General features: G+C 43.3%; 1 protein-coding gene across 2 annotated transcripts in view; it reads right to left on the minus strand.

Annotated features, from left to right (window-relative positions):
* Vps35 (Vacuolar protein sorting 35) overlaps positions 1 to 18,312 on the minus strand; it is a 58,723-nt gene extending 40,411 nt beyond the window's left edge. Inside the window, exons 1-8 of one of the 2 annotated variants that reach the window (XR_011511074.1) lie at positions 18,071 to 18,312; positions 17,428 to 17,626; positions 17,192 to 17,315; positions 9,827 to 10,012; positions 9,277 to 9,333; positions 8,957 to 9,173; positions 6,243 to 6,436; positions 2,052 to 2,148 (exon numbers count right to left, since the gene is read on the minus strand). Coding sequence is in view for 1 of the 2 variants with exons in the window: in XM_070530882.1 (XP_070386983.1) it covers positions 2,052 to 2,148; positions 6,243 to 6,436; positions 8,957 to 9,173; positions 9,277 to 9,333; positions 9,827 to 10,012; positions 17,192 to 17,315; positions 17,428 to 17,626; positions 18,071 to 18,073 (1,077 nt within the window). In the remaining variant the exon portion in view is untranslated. The remainder of the gene's footprint in view (positions 1 to 2,051; positions 2,149 to 6,242; positions 6,437 to 8,956; positions 9,174 to 9,276; positions 9,334 to 9,826; positions 10,013 to 17,191; positions 17,316 to 17,427; positions 17,627 to 18,070) is intronic. The other variant, XM_070530882.1, reaches the window with a different exon arrangement.
* Positions 18,313 to 24,377: the final 6,065 nt, after the last annotated feature.

Raw genomic sequence — 24,377 nt, forward strand, 5'->3', positions numbered from 1 at the left:
GATAAAAAAGGGCAGGACACTTTAATTGCAGGCCAACTGAAAAGTGATCACGCAGGGACCTCTTCTCTTCTGCAATGTGCGAGATTTTCATCTTTCTCTATGTGCCGCGTACTGGATGTGGCAATATTATGGCATTCTTCCAAGTTTCTAGTACAAGTGAAGTCATGAGGCATTGCATATAAAGGGTCCCAAGCTTTTAGAGTGCAGTATGCCCTCCATCTTTTAATCAACCGTAATTCCTTCTTTAAAGCCCTTCTAACCTCACCTCTAGCTACACGTAGAACTTGTTCCCTCTTCATCACTACTTTCAATCACAGTTACATGTCAAGTTGGGTACTAGCACATACAGAATTTCCTCTGCTGGCTTTATTATATTGTCAGAATTACTGGTGACACTGCCCTGCTTATCTTTGCCTGCATACGCCTTGACTCTGCCAATGTAATGTTTCCTCCTTATATATTTCATGTTGTCTCCCTTCTTTACTGCTTCCTCAACCTTTCCAATGTTATACTTTTGAATGTCACTTTTTCCTGTTTATCAGCTTCAATAATCAGCCAGTTCAATCTTATCTCTGAATTATAAACTGTCATGCTTTGTTGTTCCCTTATTAGTTCCCTTGTTACTTGGGAGAGCTTGCCTTTTTTGCTGTCTTAATGGCTTACCTCAAACTTCAATTGTGGGCGCTGAAATTAGCTTAGTTAAGGTCTCATTCATGAGTACGAAACCTATTTCTTGATTTTAGTTGTACCGAGTATGAAACCAACTTCTTGTTTCACCCACCGTGGTTGCATAGTGGCTTTGGTGTTGCGCTCCCAAGCACGAGGTCGTAGGATCAAATCCCAGCCACAGCCACCGCATTTCAATGGCGGCAGTACAAAAACACCCATGTAGTTATATTTAAGTGCATGTGAAAGAACCCCAGGGGGTGAAAATTTATCCAGAGTCCATCACTATGGCATGCCTCATGATCCGATTGTGGTTTTGGCCCGTAAAACCCCATAAATTAATTACTTCTTGTTTCCTCATCTGAGCTTTTCCAGGTCCACTTGCACTTGCGGAAGAAGGTATTCATTACTCACAAAGGCTTCTAAATTCTAGCAGGCTGAACAAGGGCACATATTTATAGCTCTGAACACCTGATTTAATTTTACCAATTGGCCACCATGTGGTGCACCCATGACTTTCACTGCCACCAAATTAGAAAACTTGTGATAACTTAATGCCATCAACCAATGAGTGCAAACAATCAAGCAACTGGCGCTAGTCTAAATTTTTTTAGCTTCCACTCTGATATGCATTCAGCACTGATCAACTTCTGTCTGCAATCACACCAGGTGCCTTAATGTACTTAACCATAATTTTTTTAATTGAAATTTGCTTAATTACTGTAGTGAATGTTGTGATTGCTCACAAGAGTAGTGCCAGACTCTCTGAACTGACTAAACTGTAGAGACTTATCTGCAATACTTGTCGCAGGCGATTCTTAAAAATTTGGCGTAGCAAAAAAAAGAAGAAAAAGAAACACCCAGTATATACGGACCTACAATATGTGACTATTTAATGCTAATGCAGCCCAAGAAACTTTCCTACGCAAGAGGCTCTAGTAGCCACTGCATGACTTAGGCCGCATAATCTTGTCAGTTCCTCATGTGTGCTAGCTGTCCTCTTAACTGCACTGTCACCTTGTTGTGTCAAACAATGTCCTCCATCCTTATCAAACAAGCGATTCATCGTGTGTCTGAGGCTTAGGCCCACACATCAATGCCGCAGAAAACTGAATACAATGAATGTAACGTAAGTGTTCCATCTTCCAGTGAGAAAGACTGCAATAAACAGATATGACATATGAGGCTATTTCATGTTCACACCTACTTCAGGAAACAGAATAGACTGTGCTTTTCCTTAATTAACAATATCCAGCACTACACGTCAACAAACCAAACACAAACAGTAGTAACATACACAAACAGAGCCTAATAAGCGCTAAATGTTCAAACCAAAGACAACTAAGTGGTACAAATTAAGCAACACACTTAACAAAAGCACTAACCTGTATCACTTGTGCTATCTGGTCAGAAAAGATGTCAAATAATTTGATGTCACCTGGAATGCCTGGTCCATCTTCTTTCATTGCATAGGCTGCTAGTCTAGTGGGTAGAAAAAAAAAGAAAAGCCGATATGCTCCACAGTTAAGAACAACCTTCACAGTAGAGGTCTCTTCAATATGCTGAGATACAGATGTAGCTAGATCCAGCCAATAACTAGTTACACGTTTTCAGAAATATCTAGTAGGTTCTTAAATACATTGATGTTACCTTTAGAATATATCAATTTATTACGAAGTCTTCAAATTTCAAGGTTTTGAGGTGGATACATGTCTCAAATATTTTTTCTTCAACAAGCATTTTCTGTGCTTCATGACTAAAAAAAAAGACTCTGCTACATAGTGCTGACATGCATGAATGCACACTGCTCATTACTGATATACATTCACAATCAATATGTCGCTTTAGGAACTCTTAAAACACTGACATTGAATGAAACATCACCCATCTCTAAACACTAGATGTGCAAGATATTAGAGAACATAACTTTGGCTCACCACAAAAGAAATTAACACTCGTGTATTATCTGTCTAGGTGCTGAAATTTGTTTTCATCAATTCTTCTGTCATTGATGTTTGTTCAAAAGTGGCTGTTTCCATTCTGATGGGAGAGAATGGAGAGGGACGTAAACGTATGCAGTCGTAGTTGCTCTCGCTGCAAGCTACCGCAACTTGGAGATTGCCACATTTTTAAATGTGACAATCTCCATCGCAGAGTATAAATATAGACTGGTTGGTTTATACTTGGGCAAAGGGACAGTGCTTTAAGAAAGCTTCCATATCTTTGTCCAAAAAAGAGTTGGCATATTCTGAGTGCGATTTGTAAACATTTCTTGCTGATTTGTAAACATTTCTTGCTGGTTTGCACTTGGTGACACCTGCATATATGTAGCTCTTCACCACAAATAAAGATTAAAGTTTCCCATCAACAATTGTGCGTGTTGACTGCTGTTGTCCTGTTAGAGAAGTACTTACATATTTTCAACTGCATTAATTTTGTGTTAAATTGATGTTATATACTGATAAATCCTAGAAGAAATACTGGAAAGCCTCAGCCCAACCTAATTAATTTAATACAATTGCTTTTCTACAGGCAGTTTCGGTTTCATTTGCAGGAGGTTATTGTGTTGTGACCTCACTGTGCAGAAGGTGGTCACTTGGGAGAAGGTCATCGCTTTGTTTTGGCACTTGTTCTGGCTCCCTCAGTCGCTTTCTATGCTGCTACTCATTGTGAGGCCTTTTGTAGCAGCACAGCAGACAACTTAGCAAGCTGGAGCAAGTGTCAAAACGTCATGATGACCTGCTGTGTCGTGCTGTCACAACACAGTAACCTCCTGGAAATGAAACAGACACTGGTAGTAGAAAAGCAATTGTATTAACATATTTAGGGTGCTCCAAGGGTTTTCAGTATCTTTTCTAGGATTTCAAGGTTCAAAACCTTCATTTAATGAAAAAAATGAAGAGTTGAAAGTATCATGTCAGCACTCTAAGTGCAGTTTCTCCACCTATGTCCTTTGTTTTCAAGGTCGGAAAAGAATGCATTACTGCTAACAACATGCAATCTGTAGCAGAGAGAAAGAAGCACTGCCGGCAGTAGGATGTCATCCAGATGGGTGAATTCGTCCAGCAGGTACACAACATCATGAGTGAGAACACTTGAAAGTCAATGAAGACCACTGCCAAGCCATTGCCAAGGGGCAGGGTCAATAGTCAGGCTTTTTGTACACAAGCACACTGGGTACCAGTGCTACATGATGGCTTTGCATTCTCCCACACAGCTGGCTAAGCCCAAGAGTAGCCAGCCATCTGTGAACTTCTACAGGCCCGTCATACCCACCTCGTAGTTCCCAACATTTAAATCCACTAGACTGCAAGCTCTGCAGTGTCAGTAAAAAGGATCTTAAAGAAAACACAATATTAAAAGCTTGCTGAAGGCTGCTATTGTAGAAGAAATATGTTGCATGTTTAGAGCATGAGGAAGCGTGACTCTCCAAACTGCTGGCTGGGAATAAAAAAGTATTGCTGAGAAGTACAGGTGTGCATGTGTTTGACCTTTGATGTGCACAGTGGAAGCACACTCTTTTTTCAATACAAGGCACATGCATGTGGCACTACATGGGGCCCTGCCCTGTCTGCTTGTTAGCTAAGGCAAAATATGGCCCATCTGCAGGGTCCAGATGGATTGTGTATTTGCCCAGCAAATGATCCAGTCTTTTGAGAAGTTTGGCATAGTGTTCTTCAATGCATTCTGTTGCACAGAGGAACTTCTGGATGCCCAAACTTTCTACAGCTAGTAAACCAAAGTTAGGGCACTTGAGATATCACACAACATTGATGGCTTGCATTGAATTTTTTTACTTCCATGATACAGCTCAGTCAAATTTTCTGAGGGCTTGGCCCTATTTGTCTCATAACAGTTTCTTTGACCGGTTGAAGGTCCTGTGGAACCACAACAAAAGCTGAAGGGACAACATGTCACCTGCACGCCTGCGTTGGTCCTTTCAACCAATGGCATGGTGTCGATGACAACTTCCAAAACCTTGACGCTGAGTTAAACATCAACTGGTCAAGTGATGGTGCCAAGAAAAAATGCTCAAGTTTCAAGAAAAATGCTACAGTATGGGTAGCCATCTGCATGCTTGCCCTTTTGAGTTGTGCCGGGGAAATGTACTCTCCTATTAACACAACATGTGACATGTATCTGGCCTGTAAGGGTACACTACGTGGCAAGAGTGACGTGGCAAGAGTGACATGTCACAAAATGGTCAACATCAGGCACACAGCCAAGCATGCAGTCATTTTCAAAGCCACATTAGGTCAATTATTGAAGCCAATGATGGCTTTACTCACAACAGTTTTTGACAACAGTAAATAGCCTACAATTGTACGTGAACATATTTAATGTTGTGTGAAATATCAATGCTTCTCTTGAAGTCATCATTATGTTCTCAAATTCCTTGCATGTCACATCATCATATGTCATCATCATCATCATCATCATATGTCACATCATCAAATTATCTGTAAATTTTCATCTGATCATCATAGTATGCAAGCTGTCCAAAACCGCGAGGTACAGGATAGCATCACCACTGCCTTGGTGTGAAGTACACAACGTAGTCCTTCTATGGTCGAGACATGCCAGCATACGAGAAAGAAGGATATGCTTTGTTCAAGCGATAAAGGTATAAAATGATCAATAAAGAATTTCTCACTAACCTACCAACTCTAACAACTTTATGTGTGATCAACCATGACTGAAACGTTACAATCAAGGTGTGCAGTATTTCACAGTATCAAGGGTAGGCATGCTGAAAAGCCTGATGCTTAAGCAATATGTTAGGTTTATTTTATTTTAGAAGTGTATGGCACACATTCTTAAGAAATTTGACCTGAGAACACACCTTTTCTGGCATACGTACGTGTGCTTTATAATTGATTTAGCTTCGGACACAGCACACAGACAGCAGCAAACTTGGAGCAGCAGAGACTAACCCACAACACATTGTCTTTAGATTACATTGACATGTTCAGCAAATTTGCCGTTGCTGATTTCACCTGCTACAGGAACTATACTTAATAAAACTTGCTCAAAGCAAGTACCCCATTAGTATATGTCTTGTACTGCCTCAAGAAGGCAGCACAAGTACCACATAATTCTTTTTTCCCATGCATTTTTTTTTTTTTGCAATCTTGTGTCAGCCCATCTATTACACCTTTAACATTTTTTTTACAAATAAGATTTATTTTTTATAAAATGTGGCACAACATTAATAAAATCATAGAACGAGCCCAAATTTGAAAACGTTACGAAATATTCAGGAGTTGGTAGGTATGGAATGTGCACCTTTGCATTCAACAGCACAACACCACAGCTGCTAAGCCAATTGCAATGTACTTTAAGGATATTGAAGGTGGCCGAACTTAATGTCTCGGATATTTCTTGGATGACACCAAGTTCAATAGCTGGATTCAACGATTAGACAAAAAAGTGCCTCGGTGACTGTACAAAGTGCAAAGCACACATTTACTTCAGCATCTCTTTAAACAGAATTTAATTTTCCTTCCAAATGCATTTGGCAAATCAAATCAAGGTCTAACAGAAAAGTTGTGAAAAACAAGAAAAATGGCAGTTACCTGTCAATAAGGGAAATGATGATGTTCTTGACATTTACTTGCGGCCTGAGCTCTGCACAGGCCTTCAGGAAGCAGCTCAGAGTTTGTAAGTGAAATTCATCAGGAAAAACTTGAATGATGCACTCCATGAGGTACTCCTGGGCTATGGCATCCCTGCAGCTTACTACTTGCTCCAGAATGCCTGGCAAAACCACCTGATCACATACACACACCGAAAAGAAGCGACATGAAATGACAGCACACATACACCTTTCGCAAAAGAGTTAAGGCCGGCCAGCTGCTGCCAGGAGGCCAACTGGACTTTATTTTGATGACACACTGCAAACAACACACTGTATTTTCCGGTCTATAAGTTGCATCTTTGTACAAGTCACACGCCCCTAAAAACAACAGTAAAAAAAAAACATATACAAGCCGCACCGGTGTATAAGATGCACCTGTTCATTCGGTAAACGAGTTAAAAAAGATAGTGACATTTCACTTCACGAACACGGGTCATGCACAAGCAATGACATGGACACTTCAGGCGCATTTCTGCCGTTGTGGTCGCCGAGACGGTCCGTATGAAGTCCAGGGGCAATAACATCGCCCATACGCACAGTATGTTCTACGTGCGAGTGAAAGCGTGCAACGGTGAGGCAAATCGCACACAAGGAAGAAAAGCAGCAAGGCAGTGCAGGAGGGAGGGGGGCTTGTACTCTTTTAGCAGCTTCATAGTTTGCGCAGTGGTGCGACCTGCAGATGCAACAACTTTATAGTCGGTCGACTCGCAGTCAGCCTGCTGCCACTTGCATTGCTGCTCCGTCCTTCTCGCAACACACTCGGCAACTCGATCACGAGAAGAACCCGGTACCTCCATTGCATACACACAACCCATAGCAACTGCCAGAGGAGGTCAACCCAGCACGCTTCGCGTGCCCATAGCATCCAATTCAATTGTGACAGCAGTTATTTTCAGGAAAAAATAAAACGTATATAAGTTGCACCTTCTATAAGATGCATAGTAGAAAAATTCAGGAAAAAATCAAGACTTATACACCAGAAGATATGGTAGGTAAGCAAGACCACACAACAGGCGCTGAGAACAGTTTCATTGCAGCAACACAAAAAGATAATGAACATGATGGGAAAAGCACACAAAGATAAGTAGAAGTTTCAATGTAAAATTAAACTAAAGGATTGCTGCCAGAATATATTCCTCTTCCAAAAATGATTCAATTTACCAGCTAATGTTTAGGAAAAATCCCTGTTAAAGTAAACTGCTTCAACCCACACTACTTGCAGAAAGCATCAATGTTGCGATGCCCTGTGTAAATTAAAACTGTATCTACTTCACACCTACTCACTCCTGGTCATCTTCAAGCATGAAGCCAACTGCTGTAATTAGAAAAGAGAGCAGACAGGGAAAATGCCAGTGCATTTGAAGATCATTTGGTCCAGCAATTTGTCTCACTCCACACACGGTGTACACCCATGAGCAAAAGTATACGGACCAGGGATTGCACGATAAAACTAATTTTCTCCTCTGTCTGTGAATGCAACTTCAAAGTAAAGACTACAGTCCAAACTTAGCATTACGAATTTTCTAGTGCACTCATCAGTTTCTGTTTATACGTGTTAATTACAAAGAAATCCTGTTCTTTTCGGTGACCCTGTGGTCTATATAATTTTGCTCATGGGTGTACATAGCTTGAACGCACATACGGTTCAGATTCTATAAAGCTGTTTGCTTGAGGGGAGCAATACATATTACTGCTTGCCAATTCAAAGATATTGACGATGGTGAAAGACATACCGAGTTCAGGTATGTGCTCAATAACGACGCATTTATTGGAAAGTTCGGACGACTTGTAAATTGCAAGCTGCTCAACATAATTTCAGGACAACTCGGGACAGAAATGTTGATGAAAACCAAGTGCATGGTGCTTAGTAGATGTCCGATGGTACCCGACATTATTGAGACACTGTACAAAACTGGGACACATCCCAAAAACCCAGCTATGGTCATCAATAAGGTGATACCACTTAAACTCCAAGACTTTGAAGCAGTCTCAACACTACTGTCTCAACTATTACAGCAAATCTACTTTTATTTAATTGCAATTTATATTACCATTCTTCATTCTGCTGACTGCATGACAATCATCATCATTATCGTATCTTATTTAGAAAAAAAGAATGGGTCCCACAGATGTGTGTGCAAACATACGAGTCCCTAGTCAACTGCTAGTTGGGTACATTAAATATTATGATCACCACTGCATCAGAAAGCATCAAATGAAACCAAGACTGAAACAGCATTCTAAGATTAAACATAGGGTCATGCTCCTTGCTGAAATGTTAAAATACCAAGGTTTAGGGGGGCATTGAAGACCAATGACGAAATTAGTCAGCTACCTATGATGCAGCAAGCAAGGATTACAAGGTGTAAGCATCTCAATATTTTCTGTAAGCTGACTAGAAGGATATTTGGTGCTTGAATTCAACACTGTCCTTTGCAGCTGTCATAACCATGCTGCTTCTGGTCAAGACGACAGAAGCGTAATGGAACGCTATGCAAACATGCCTACAAAACTTGCCTGTAGGCTACTGGCTGCTATGCCAGTAGCCTACAAAACATCAGACATCATTTCGTGATTCTCATCGCACCTTTCATTAATCACAAGGAAAACCTGTCCACATTTATACAGAAAATAACTAGGACAACAGCCTACCTTCTTGTAACGTTCCATGTCCACAGCATCAAGCTGAGAGAGACGCACCAGATTGGTTCCTACCAGCAGACGCAACTCCTGGCGTTCTTTTTCTCTGCGGTCTCGATCCCGAGAATGGCCTTGGTGTTGCATCCGCACCCACAATTTGTTCATTTCACCAAAATTAAGAAGAACGAAGTCTACAGAATCTTTCACTGTTCCACTCACTTCGCTGTCTCTGGAAAAAAACAGCAACAAGACTGCTTTGTGCAGCTACCTTACAGAAATAGTTCCCCTTGAAGTTGGAAATTTAAAACTGCAAACTCATACTAGACGATTACCTTGTGTACATCAGCAGTTCAACTTTCCCTCCATCAGCATTCAGGTTTGCGTCATTCCTGGAAAACACCAAGAGGTACTCTGAAGTGGAGTGAAATGAACTTTTATGCTGTGCAACATAAGTATGAACAGATAAAAAAGAAAAAAGTTATATAGCCACCTACTTTTGTGACAGTAGAAACTTATTTAAAACTACACATTTTTTTTTCCACAGAAAGGTATTCAGTTTCTACTGCAGTTACCTAGTTACCATAATCAATTACCTGCTATAATAATGCATAGACCACACCTGTGCTGCACGAGCACTGAAAATGACATGTGGTGTTTGATGTCTCTCTACAGATGTCATCTGCACCCTGCCACACAGGTAAACACGACAGCATTAGAATTTGATTCCACAAGCAATTTACAGACTTCTGACCACTCCTTGGGACACTAGATGCATATTCCTGTACCTTGTTTGGCTAAATAGCATAGAATTTAGATAATGCTACACAAATATATCATTACAGCCATCTTGACCGATACTGAAGTGACACCACAGCTACTTACAGGGCTGCATCCTCTTCATTGTCAGGTAGAATATTGCGTGTGCACTGCAGCAAATAATTGCGCAGAAAGAGCCCCCGTAGTGGGTGTTGCACTCCACGGCACATTTCCACAAGGTCCTTAAGGATGTCTTTTTTAGAGTGTTCATTTGACTTCATATAAACCAATCCAACAGTGATTAGAAGATATCTATCGAGAGAAAGCACATGCTGTAGTATACTGTGAATGGCAAGGACATGCTTAAAGGACAGCAAGACATTCAGGTGATGGGAAATAGCTATTTGAAACCATAATATCAAGACTAGGAAATCCAAACACACAGTGAGCTGTATATGTTAGCAACACGTCCTTACCAAAAAAAAAAAAAGCCACACTGAGATAAAACTAGCATTTACACAATGTAATGTAGATTAAGACAAATTGCAAGAAATTAAATTCAAGGAGAATATTAGACAGACCCATAACAGATAATAACCACAAGACACTATCGACTAAACCTAATTATTCTAAAAATTTGTGCATTAAGAAAGTTTACCAAAAACTTTGATGAAAGTGTTTCCTTCTCAGTAGTTTACATTGAAAGAAGCTTCCTCTAGGGTTCACATGCTCTCACAATAATAAAGCACAGCCACATCTGAAAGATTGATATGAACAGTTTTCTGCTTTACACCAAGGTTTGTCCTTTACGCCAAGGCTTATACAGCTGGGAGCAAGTGCAAAGCACATGTGTTGCTGCCTTCTACTTTCATCAGGTGCTCATGCAAGCTCACAACAGTCTGGCAATAGATTATGGATGCCAAGGGACCTCCTGTTAGAAAGGTCAATAAGCTGGGTCACATTTTGAAACATTGGTACGGAAAATGAAATGTTTGTGCATGTAACCATGGATTGATTTCAGCTGTGTGTGCTATTTGGCAGCTATGTAAACATGTGCTTTAAACGTGCTAATTTGCACAATTTCCAATGTGCGATTCACTTCAGTGTTTAACACTACTCATTAGAGCACAAGTCACACCCTGAATACACTACTTTTCAGGTGCCCCAGATACTAATCAAAGTCAATTTTCTGTAGGGAAAACAAGAGAGAGAGAGAGAACGATAAATTAATGGAAATTAAAGTAGATGAAAAAACAACTTGCCGCAGGTAGGAACCAAACCCACAACCTTTGCATTTCGCGTGCGATGCTCTACCAATTGAGCTACTGCGGCGTTGTTTCTCCGTCCACTTTCTTGGGTATTTGTGTGTCCTAGTAGAACCCTGGGAGTGTTAGCCAGCGCCACCACTCGGACCTTGGCGGCGGACGTGGAACATCCTTTTTGCCACAGAAGTCACGAGAACGTGATCTTTTTGGGTGAACATAATGAGGGTCTCGAATCCGGCAACATTGATGCCTTCAGGTAGCGTGTGTGGGTTGATTGGTCCATTGCCTTCACCCAAAAAGATCACGTTCTCGTGACGCCTGCGGAAAAAAGGACGTTCCACGTCTGCCGCCAAGGTCTGTGGGTGGTGGTGCTGGCTAACGCTCCCAGGGTTCTACTAGGACACATAAATACCCAAGAAAGTGGACGGGGAAACAACGCCGCTGTATCTCAATTGGTGAAGCATCGCCCGCAAAATGCGAAGGTTGTGGGTTCGGTTCCCACCTGCGGCAAGTTGTTTATTTCATCCACTTTTATTTCCATTAATTTATCGTTTCTTCATTGCATTTATTAAGCACAAGTAATTTCCCCTATGTTGTCCTTGGTGTCAGTGTTTGTTGGCTTCTTATGATATGATTATTTATTATAGGGTTTCAAAAATATGCATTGCTACCGATCGCAGCAACGCCGCGCCCATGACATTTCAGTCACCCCATCTCAATTGACGCGTTTGGCCCAACTGACATCAGTTTGGTGAGCTATCCGATTGGCTACCCAGGTCGCGTCATTGATAATTTTTACAACTTTATGGTGAACAAATGTTCTCTGTAAAAATTGGAATGTTGATTCATTTGTTTTTATTAAAAGAAGTTACAGAAGGAGAATACAAAACCACAGCTAATCACTGCACTCAAGCACTTCTGGCACAAAGCAAGTGTTGTCTGCTTGTGTTCCAACGTGCCCCATGTTGACGCGAGCTGCGCGGTCAGTGTCGGACTTGAGCTTTCTTTTCATGAGAATGCAAATTTAAAAATTAAATTATGGGGTTTTACATGTCAAAACAACTTGATTATGAGGCGCGCTGTAGTGGAGGACTCTGAAAATTTGGACTACCTGGGGTTCTTTTAATGCGCACCTAAATATATGTACACGGGTGTTTTCGCATTTTGCCCCCATCGAAATGCGGCCGCCATGGCCTAGATTCGATCCTGCGTTCAGCAACCCAACACCATGGCCACTAAGCAACCACAGTGGGTGAGCACCTTGGTTCGCTCTTGTTGCATTGTGGGCTGCAAATGTAGCCATCACCGTTATGTCAAGCTGCGACATCGTGTCCTTCGGCAAGGCAGCAGATGAGCAGAGTGGCTGCAGCGCATCGGACTGTCAGTATCCAATTGGCGCCAGCATCTATGCATTGGCAGCAATCACTCCACACCGGAAGATCACTATCATAATAGAGAGCTTTAGCATGTCCAGTATGCAGGTAAGCGCAAGCAGACTGGATGTTTTACTGAATGAGTGGAGGCACAAACGTGAACTTCCTGCATGGTGTAGCTACCTGGTGGCACAAAGCTCAACCAGACAAACACATAGCTAACATAGCAGTAAACAAGTGTATTCTACTTTGCTGCTGGTGCAAATTTTTGCGCAAATATTTGAAATGTTTTACAATGGGTTCCAGCAATAGTAGCTCTGTCTTTGGCTGGTTAAGCACTGTGCAGCCAGGTGGCTACACCGTGCAGGCAGCTCACGTTTACACTAAAGCCCTTCATCACAGCGGTAGTAGAATAGACGGGCTTTAGCTTACACCTCCACCCATCTGCCAAAATGCCCAGCTCGCCTGAGTTTGCCAGAATACTGTACACGCTCGGCACTGCAACAGAACGCTCGCTGCTTGGATAGCTCTTGCGGGGGATCAACGGCCAGGCGGCTAGTGGAGAGGTTGAAGGGGCTTCGCGTGCTGGCTCTAAGACAACCGGAACTAACCGACATGTCAGATCATGACACAGAGCCAGTGAAGGCGGACGTTAGCCCCGATCACTCGGCGAACATGTTGAGGAGGAAAAGCGTGTCTAGGGAGGAGGGCAACTTGTAATCGTCTGTAGCTCTCTTAATATGAGATGCTTCACTTAAATTGTGGCACTAATGCTTTACTGTAGCTGTGCCCTACGTGTCTACAATATCTGTCCAATCCCTTTCAGGGACCCCTCAACTCCTGCAAACTTTATATTCTAACAATAAAACTGCAATGAGAAAAGCACTTTTCTACACTGTCTCAGTGTCATTGCCCATTAAAATGCTGTTTTCTTGTGTTGCAACACAGGTTGGTTTTTACACTTTTCTGCAGTCTTGTGTAACATTCTGCATCCACGCTCTACAATGTGTACAGAATGCAACTGTCTACTTGTGGTTACTGCACTTCTCATCCATGCAAGTTTTTATTGCATGGATAGTTATACATTGGGCACATTATGAAGATGGGGCCCCACAATTTTCATAGTTGTAACAAGGGTCCGTGAACTAGATGTTTTTATATAAACATAATAGGCACATTATTAAAATTTTAGTTAAAAAAGTGACTATTTAAGAACCTTATCACCTTTCTCAGATGCCACTGAAAAAATTTTTGCTTTACCTTGATTACATCACATGCATGGCTAATGAACTCTAGCTGTATAGTCATGGAGACATCTGCTCCCTTTTCTGAGTGTATGCTTCAGGGATAAGACAATGACCTGGGCATAATTCAGGGTGTTTGTACTGGTTCCTTTGACTTTTTTATCTTAGAAAAGTAAAATGTACGCACAAAGTCAAGGCTACAGTCACTTCAAGCCTCTCAAACAAAGGCAAGGAAGAGTATGCATTGAAATAGCTATGACTACATATCAAGTTATCATTAGACAGGGCCATGTTGTCCGAAGTTTTAATGCCCTTCTCTCTTGAAACCTTTGTTTTGCGCACCAGACATTTTTGATCTAATACACTATTTCTAACTAGCTATGGCATCTTTCAGGTTCTCTCAATGCTGCAAGACAGTAGCTATGTTTACATGAATGCAACAGTAGTGTGTCACCTTCTTTAGCGCACCCCAATAATTGCCATGTGACAGCATTTACATGTGGCACATCCGCCCTCATCCGAAACAAGCTGAAACCTGTTTCAGGTATTTGCATTCCATCGGCAAGTGGAGGGGAGCGCATGGCGGCAGCTGTCTCTGTCTTTCTCAGTGCAACACACCATCGTTTGATTGCTCCATGCGAGACGAATTCTACTATCTCGAACTAGCCTCTCCTGTCGATCAATGCTATTCACCTTCCTAGCACACTGCCGCCGTTTACATGAATGTGATGGGCTGTAAATGCGATGCAATGCACCACTTGTCACATTCATGTATATGCCACTAGCTACAGTGCAGGTGAGGCATCCCCATTGCTATTTTCCCCTATATTCATTACTATATTGCAGAAGCATGCAATGCTGGGCTAGTTAGTTGCACATGGCTTTGAAGGTAAAACAGTGCAAAGAATGACAACATACAGAAGAAATGAACAAACACCACGAAATGCAGACTAACAACTGGAGGGTTTATTGTGATGACAGCAATAATAAAAAGCAAAAAAAGAAACATGTGACAGCAAGAAACATTGTCACATGAGAAAACTAGCAGGAGGAAAGTTATTGAAAAAGAAATGGTACAAAGAAAAGTATGCAGAGACCCTCGCTTGGATTTTTACACACTGGCAACATAACTGAACTGTTTTTAGTTCGAGCTAAGGATGGGCTGCTCACACAGGCCTCAGTTCTTTTGTTGATCACATACACTTCAGCAACAGGCAAGTATATGTTCTGCGACAGCGTCTTAACTCGCACTTTGTAATGTCTGGAGCCCAACCAGACTCGACAACCACGTTTGCTGGCATTATGCACCCTGCACCATAAAGGGCCTGCTCCCGTTCCCCTCTTCCCACTCAAAACTTGTCAAGGATGCTGTTGGTACCACCATGCTCAAGAAAGCTCTCACCTGGCCATGCCATCACACGGTAGGGTTCAGCTTCAAGGCTCAAGTGGAAAGGTTGCGGAACACAGGTTACCCAGAAAATTGACTTCCAATTCCTAGCCAAAGAGCTTTTCACTGAGCTTCTCTGGTAGACTAGCAACATGCAGCAAGCTTAGAGAAGGTCCCAGACGAGCATTTTTCTGTACCTACACTGCATTTTGCCACGAGACCGAGAAAATTGCCCACAGAGTGGGAGTCAAAGTTCTTTTCTCAGCCCCCGACAAGCTGAGTTGACTATGTAGACACGTCAACACAACAGGGCCCAAGAAGACTGTGTGTACCACAAGGCACACAAAGCCCTTCGTGAAGTGTACAGTCAACGTCGTCTATGAAGTCCTTCTCTACTGTAAAAACATCTACATTGGTCAGACCAGTCGCTGTCTTAACCAGCAGCTCAGTGAGCATGCCAACAAGTGTTGCCAAACAAAAGGCAGCAACATGGCTCTTCACTGCAATGCCTGCAGTTGTGCTCCAGACTTTGCAAAGTGCAAGGTGCCAGGATGTTATCGTAGCACATATGGTCACCTTATCGCTGAAGCATACACGATCAATAAAAGAGGTGATGCTTGTGTGCACACCCCGTCCTTACCTCTAACTAAAAAAGATGAGTTACCCTGACAGTGCATAAAGATCAGCACAGGTGAGTCTGCAGATTTTTTTTTTTTTAATAGCTTTCTTCAAGCTAGTTTGATCAAGCAACAATGTTCCTTGCTGTCACATGTTGGTTGTTTTTCCTTTTTATTATTGCTGTCATCACAATAAATCCTCCAGTTGTTGTCCAGTGCTTTGCGGTGTGTGTTCATTTCTTCTGTCCGTCATCATCCTTTATGCTGTTTACCTTCAAAGTCATTGCTAGTCTGTTCTATATTCTTGTACATAGGAATTCAATACAATGTCAAGTTGCTCCTTATACAAGCATGGTAATTCCAAGTTGACAGAATTTATGTTGTACAAAAGAAGCACAAAATGAGGATGAAACATTTCCAGATACTTAGGCAGCTTATGCACAGAGATGGTGGATGGTTATTGCCATATGACCAGCAGAAAGTATTACATAGCATTTTATACCAACACCATACCCCAAATAATATACCAATACAGGTAAACTCGATCTAACAAAACCAGATTTTACAAAGTTCCCAATCTAACAAAGCAACTTCCATTCCCCGGCAGGTACGCATAGGATTCAACGTTGACACATACCCGAATTAACGAAACTAACTTGGCCACTAAACTCAATAAATTAGTTAAAAAGAAAGTGATTTCTTTCTAATTTTGACAAAGATGGGTTTTTCTTCAAGCATGCACACTAACGCTACAGCGTTAAAACATCTCGGTGTCCTAGTCACAGCCCTAACTTTTATTTTGACACGGCTGCACGCTGCGCCTATGCACGGAACAACGGACATGGCAGTCGGTAGCGCTGTTACTTACCAGATGGCATTAGGATGGCATCATGCATGCCGCTTTGTCCGGGAACGTATCCAAGAAAAAGATGTTGATCACACTACACGATAAGCTGGAGGAAGCCCTCTTTATGTGGTTTATGGACATGCAAGGACCGGGAAAGTGGTCCAACAGAAAGTACATAGTTTTGTCTGCTTTCTTGGGTACCATGAGTTCAGGACGAACCTAGGCTGACTCTCATGCTTTAAAGAGCAATACAGGATTGCAGAAAAAGTGTTAAGCGGTAAGTCCAGCAGCGTCAACCGTAGACACGCAAGCGTGGGTTAGCAGCGAATACAATGCCGTGGCAGCTTTTGGGTGTTGCTACGTTACAATTTTAGATTTCGAAGGACCAAACAATCCCTTTCTCAATTTTACAAACTTCCCAATTTAACGAAATAATTTAAGCATGGTCATCACTTCGTTAAATCAAGTTTCAACTACCTATTCGGACAACAAAATACAGCCTATACAGCAAGAGTCAAAGTGTGCACCATTTAACAGCAATGCACTGCCCTTTCCCATGTAGCATCAATCAAGACAGCCAGGGACTAAGAAGGCATTGCTTTCTTTATTTTGTATTTAAGCATGTTACTAAGACCACTAAGCAAGCTGCCTTGCACAGTATAACATTACTTCAGTCTGGCCACAAAGTAAGCAGTGAGCATGACTGCCTGCATTCGAAATAATTTAACGCCAGTACAAAGGAAGCCAAAGAAACTTACAGACGAGGGATGATGTTGCCAGCATATTGAACAAGCTCATAGAGATCAGACATCTTGCGCCCTTTCTGAATTTCATCTAGAAGGTGAATTTCTAGATGCCTCAGCTCATCAGTAACCGCCATATCTAAATAGTTAATTAAGGAAACCGTCAGAACATTATCCATGTAAAAAAAAAAATGCTGTGAAAATTGCATGCATCTTCACATATCAATATCCATGAACTAAGAAAAGGATACACAACTCGTAGTAGCTCTTCGGGCTCAAGAGAGAAGTGCGAAGTTCACCGAGCATGTTAGAAGCATGTTTTAATGCTTCCATAAGCTTTCCTTTATCGAGACAGCGTTTCATGTGAAATGCTTGGACTTTGACAATGCTGGCCGCATCATCAAGTAGTTTTTCTTGGTCCTCTTGCGGGGACGCTTGTGGTGTCTGAGGCTGCAAGATATTTTTTTTTTAATCAGGATGAACTAAACAGGAGGGAGATGCATTTACAATAGATCGTTAATCAACAAGCACTGATCAGCATTGACGCGGGTGTGCATTATCTGCCGACAAACCATCTCTCGCAGTAACACATGTTAAACTGACCATGCACTAACGCTACACGCCTGCTATACTTATATAGCACTTATTTATTTATATAGTATGCTAACTATATTTATATAGTATGCGCAGAACTTCACTAAAGCTTTGACGAGGTCTGCGTTTGCTACCCATGTAAGGTCAACGAGTTAATGACCTAGAGGTTGTTCCACGGAGTTCTCGCGACAGACAACAAACACAACTACAAGGAGCTACAAAGATTTTCGTTTATACAGCCGTCAACTGTTACTTGGGGTATACAGATCATCGATACACACAAATGCACGTAGTGCGTACCATTTCGGGATGTCCACAGGCAACGCTTCAGTACGGAATAGTGGCCTCCCGCCGAGTTGAAGCCCAGTACTACGTCGTATACGTGGTCTATGACTTAACCAGCTTGAATACTCAGGCAGTACGCCGCCGTAAACACACCAAAATGACTTCGTTTGACGCCCACCATGAAGTGCATACAACCACAGATACAACGTCGACGGTGAGCCACTATTACGCTGGTATAGAAGTCACATTAGCTGCAGACAGCTATGATGCTATGACAGCAGGAAGAGTTTAGACCCTCTAGTGGACGAAGAGCGAAGTCTACAAAACGCAACTCCGGCTCCCTCCCAACTAAAGTCCCCTCCATCCATGCGCCACAGATCAAAGCCACCTTTGCACAGACGCGAAAACGTGTATGGAGGGGATTTGTCAGGTTTTGTTTTACTCCCAACTAGAGTGTACTAGAATACAGCTGAGCTTTTTTTTCCTTCTTCCATGGTTGAGTAGGACGAGCCATAGAAACTCTATGGGACGAGAGGCTGGGGCAGCGCATGCTTTGCAGTGAGGCGCGCGACGACGAAAAATACAGTGGCGGCGCTTCGATCGAAGTGGATTTAAAACTTCTTAAACCATAGAGTTAGGGTGGCCACCCTAATAGAGTTTCACATCTATGCCTTAAACTATGATCCCTAGAATACCCATAGAGTAGCGACACTCTCCTCCTCCGCCTTCATTCCTCGTTTATCCTCTCTTTCACGCTCTCTCCTCGGCCGTGGCGCCGCCTACACCGCTCTGAGTGAATGCCCGCATAGCAAGGCGGTGCGCTCTAGACGTTCGCGTTGGCTTTCTAACTCCGAGTAATTTCGTATACAGCATAGAATTTCTATACGGACAGTTATACAAATTCGGTGACGGAAGCTTTTCTTTTGTTCCTGTTTTGATAATTTTTCAAAGTATCTGAACGAGCGCTAACGCTGTGCCAATGCCTCCTTTACTAGATGCCTGCCGCGTCGCTAGTCTTCCCATTGGAGTGGAGGTTCCCGTAGTTCAGGGTAGTCGCGGAGAGACGGCGCTCGCAGCCGACCCACTTCCTGTTGCGGAGGAAGTGACGATTACTAGGCTGGCGCGCGCTCGACCAATGGCTTGATGAGAGACCGCGGGTCCTGTGCCTCCGGGATCGCAACAGACGCCGCTAAAATCTCGGAGGCTGGGCTACGTGATTTAGGCTTGCAGCGGCCACCACAGCTAGCGCTCGCAGCCGACCCGGGTTAAAGCCCCTCAATTTTCCAAAAGTAGCGCCATTCTTAGATCTTTCCGCCACCCCGCTCACCCAGGCGCTTCCTCCTCCACTCCTCCTGTCGCCCCAGCCTCCTCCGCTCCCCCATTGGCCAATCTGTGTCACGTGAAAGCGGGCCCCGCGCTTTTGTATATTTTTTTCTTTCTGGCGCAGAGCAGGCGCCGCGCTTTTGTATATCTTTTCTTTCCAGCGCGCTGCGACCCCCAATCTTGGGCCTGCGACCCCCATTCTTGGGCCTGCGCGACGAAGTACGGCAGGCGGTTTGAAGGAGCGCGGTAGTTTTATACAATGTGTTAGGGCCGAGTGCTTAATTGCGATGCCGTGCTGCTGCGCCTACGGTTGCCACAACAGACCCAGTGACGGCAAAAAGCTTTTTGTTTTACCATCCGCCGGGCGCAACGCAAAACGAAGAAAAGTGTGGATTCACAAGATCGGGCGGGCTGACTTCGAGCAAGTGGCAAAGAACGCGCGGCTTTGTGAAGTGACACGGCTCCTCCAACCTCTTCTTTTGACGCCCGTGTCAAAACGGGCCCGTGTCCAGTGCATTGGGGGTGCGTTAAAGAACCCCAGCTGCAAAAAAAATTAATCCAGAGCCCCCATTATGGCTTGCCTTATGAGATCGTGGTGTTGGGATGTAAAACCCAAGAATCAACTTTTCTTCTGTCTTGTGTGCCTTGACTGTTCCAGTTAACGCAACACTGCTTCCTTGTGAAAACTTACAACGCAAAAGAATACAGACGCACGTAGTACACAGAGATAAAATTAGCACTTCAACAAAAGTGTTGCTGGTGCCAATGAGGGAGGGGGATAATTATTTTCTGAACCTCTTTCCAGTTGTCCCATCAAGTTCCTTCTTTCTTTTCTATCAAATTCTAACCATTTGCGCTGTAATAAATAAATAACGATTTCATATGCTGGTACGTTGTTAAAATTATCTATACCGGCTATGTGTGAAAACGTTGCTCATGGCCACCACAACCTGTGCATGAGCTACGTACATCTGTAAAAGGCGCGGAACAGAAACGGCCCTGCTGCCAGGCATTGCTGACCGCAGACAGTCGGAATCTCTCACGCGCCGGCCGAACAAAAGCATCCTGCAGGTACGTAAATTAACCTACGAAACCACGTGCACATACTTTCGCGCTGTCAAAACCTGAAACTCTGGTAATTACTCGCGTGTCTGAGCACACCGCGTGCTTGTGTCGTGTTTCAGCAACACGAACTTTCAACGTGCGCGCGCTTTACGCCTTAAATACGCCTTGAATAATGGTGCTTTTCTCTATTTCTTCCGCAAATCCGACACGACATTCTTAAGGCCAGTTACCGACTGACAAGGCAAGATCTAGATTGAAAAAACTGCTCCACAGGACTCGAACGAACTTTTCCGCGGATTTCCTCCCGTAGCGTGTTAGCCGTCGTCTGCTACGGCAGGCCCACCACCAGCGGCGCCACCGTCGAGGCCGCGCCGAGCGGAGGAGGAGGGAAGTGAATGGCGCTACTTTGGGAGATTGAGGGGCTTTAACCCGGGTAACCCGGGTGGGGAAGAGTAAAGAGGAGAGGGGCAAGAACCAGCTTCTCAGCTCACGCGGCAGGCATCTAGTAAAGGAGGCATTGGCTGTGCCATGGCGCGACTCCGAATGTATCGCGTGCACTACAATTAGGTACGCAACATTGTCAAGTGAGTGTCGCAAGATGCTGTTGCGAATGGTTGTAGATAACACATTTACGATCGAATGCCAACATCCTGACCTCCAGCAAGCCCTCAGTAGCCTAAATGATCCGCGCCGTCCTTACCATGTGAATTCGCGACGCGTACGTATCAGCTATGTACAAAAAATTAAGGCCCATAGAGGGCACAAACGATCGCTGCTCTGAAGGCAGGAAGTCAACAACAATACAACAATATATCCTAAACTAAGATGGAAACAGACTGGAAGGAGAAGCGGCAATAAATTACAGCCGAATCTTTCCAAGGCAATGCCGAGGTTGTATTTGTAGAAAAAAAGAGCATGAAAGAGACCCAGGTGGAAAAGGAGCTGGTGCTGACAAATTTCAACTGGAAGAAAGCCTACACTCTTAGAAATATTTACACCCTTTGGGGCTTATCTTGTCCCACAACAATAATCGTCATCTGTCTTGCCCGAGTTTCCTTTCTTGAAAGCTCGGCGCTCGCTACTTTCCTTTCGAGAAGCTGCGTCACACTGATATCGCGCATGCCGTTCGTGACTGGGAAGTACCGGACTCGCAGCATTAAAGAAAGGAAACGCGGGCAAGACAGATGACGATTACTGTTGTGGGACAAGATACGTCCCAAATGGTGTAAATATTTCTAAGAGTGTAAGAGAAAATTCCTAAGCGCACAGCCACAGGGCTAGACGAGGTTCCCGTTAGGCTGATTAACGAACTAGGACCAAAAGGTAAGGAATTTCTGATGAAAGCAGTGGAGAAAGCATTGAGATAGACAAATACCAGAGTTGCTGACAAAGTAGAATGAATTTATTTATAAAGGTAAGGGGGAGAACGATAGAATTCACTTGTATAGACCGTTGATCATTACACTCTTAAAACGGTTGCACCCTTTGGGGTGTATATTTGTCTCACAATGATAATCGTCATCTGCCTTGCTTGCGTTTCCTTTCCTGAAAGCACGGCGTTCGCTACTTTCCTGTCGAGAATGCTGCGTCACACTGATAACGCGCATGTCGTTCGTGACTGGGAAGTACCGGGCTCGCAGCGTTAAAGAAAGGAAACGCGGGCAACACGGATGACGATTATTGTTGTGGGACAAGATAAGCCCCAAAGGGTGTAAAATTTTCTAAGAGTGTTACATCGGTAATATACAGCCTAGCAATGCAGGCAATAAAATTAAAGCTTCAAGCATGGGCAGAGAATAATGGCATTTTGGGAGAACTTCAGAATGGCTTCAGAATAAATAGGCGTTTAGATTGATAACTTATTTTCTCTTACTCAATGTATTGAAATATCAAAAGTAGAAAGCAGACCGTTATATGTGGCCTTTTTAGACATTACAGGAGCCTATGACAACGTAGACCGCAACATTTCGTGGGATATTCTGGAAGAGGAAGGCTTAGGTGACGATTGTCTACAGCTTTTGAGAGAGATTTACCTAGAAAATACTGTTTGCGTTGAACGGGAAGGAATTAGGAGCGAGGAGAAAGTTCATATCAACAAAGGACTGAGGCAGCGGTGCCCTTTACCCCCAATGCTGTTTATGACGTACATGGTGAGGGTGGATAGGGCGCTAGAAGGAAGTAATATCGGGTTTAATCTCTCTTACAAACAGGCGGGTACAGTAGTGGAGCAGCAGCTCCCAGGTTTATTTTATGCGGACGACATTGTGTTGCTAGCTAATAAGTAAAGTGATTTGCAACATCTGGCTGTCAACAGGAAGGCAACAATTTAGGTTTGAAATTTAGTGTTGGAAAATCAGGTGTTATGGTATTCAATGAAAACAGTGAACAGACAGTGGCGATGCAGGGCCAGGAAATAGCTCGGGTAACAGAATATAAATACCTTGGTATATGGTTAACGAAGGCAATAGATATATGGAAACACAGGAAAAAACAATAACAGTGAAGGGGAAGAGAAATGCAGCCATAATGAAGCACAGAGCGCTATGGGGATACAATAGGTACGAGGTGCTCCGAGGTATGTGGAAAGGTGTAATGGTTCCAGGACTTACTTTTGGAAATGCGGTTGTTTGCTTGAACTCAGGGGTACAATCAGAATTTGATGGGAACCAAAGGTCAGTGGGACGCCTCGCACTGGGCGCTCACGGGAAGACTACAAATGAAGCTGTGCCGGGTGATATGGGCTGGACAAGTTTTGAAGTGAGGCAAGCTCACAGTAAAATTGAGTATGAAGAATGACTGAGGAATATGAAAGAAAGTAAATGGGCTGGGACAGTGTTGTGGTATCTGTACAGGAAAAATATTGATTCACAGTGGAGGAAAAGGACTACGAAGCATACCAGCAAGTATGCGGCATGTAGGGTGGGCAACACAGCAACAAAGAACGTCAAGCGATAAGTCAGAGAGGCCGAAATAATCTCATGGGTGGCGGCAATGGAAAATAAACCTGCCATGAGAGAAAAAAAAACGAAATCGGGAAAGAAACTATTTATGATAACTCAAAGAGAAGCTCATCACTTTTCGAAGCGAGATCGGGATGCCTTAGAACACGCACCTATAAGGCGAGATATAAGAAGTAAGAAGAAGCATGCGCTTGCTGCGGTAAAGCTAGGGAAACTATGGAGCATGTTTTATTAGAATGTGAAGAAGTCTACCCAGCGGTCGATTTATGCACCACTGGCCTCCTTGAAGCCCTTGGGTTCAGCGAGAGCAGTGGAAAAGTAAACATGTCCGCAATAGGGATTAGTGAGAGGCGATTGGAGGATTGGTGGAATAAAAGTAGGGAAACGACAAAAAACGGAGACGTACAAAAGCACAGTTCGCAATATGGGATCAGAAAATTTGGTTGTGGGAGTTCATAGTGTTTTTTTTTATTGTTTAACCTAGGTAGGACATTAAGCAGTATAATAGCAAGAGCTTGGTGGCGCAATCCACCACCCCGTTCCAAAGGGGACGCTCAGAACATACATTGACGCGGCCGAAATTGCGGAAAGTGAAATGATGCAGTCGTTCAATTGAGGCACTATTTGTTGTCTCATTACGTGTGTCTCAAAGAGATATAGTGGTCGAATGAGCTAATATACAGTTGCACAAACGAGTAAGCGAACGATAAACGCACGCGCGAACGACGACTAAACCATCCAGTGAACGAGCGGGCGATCGCACGTTTCCTTTACGAGTGCTGCACCGCCGCATCTTAACCTACAGACACTTTAAAGCTGGCACGAATTAACACGTACGTCTCTAATATCGTTCGGCGACGAACGCGGTTTCGGGAGAGCACGCACGCTTTTCCTTTTTTATCGCAAATCCACCGGACGACCGCCAATGATGAACACGAAGAAAAGATGCAAACAAAGCTATTCGCTCTAAAGAA

The sequence above is a fragment of the Dermacentor albipictus genome, chromosome 1, assembly GCF_038994185.2.
Source record: "Dermacentor albipictus isolate Rhodes 1998 colony chromosome 1, USDA_Dalb.pri_finalv2, whole genome shotgun sequence".
In the NCBI taxonomy this organism is placed as follows: domain Eukaryota; kingdom Metazoa; phylum Arthropoda; class Arachnida; order Ixodida; family Ixodidae; genus Dermacentor; species Dermacentor albipictus.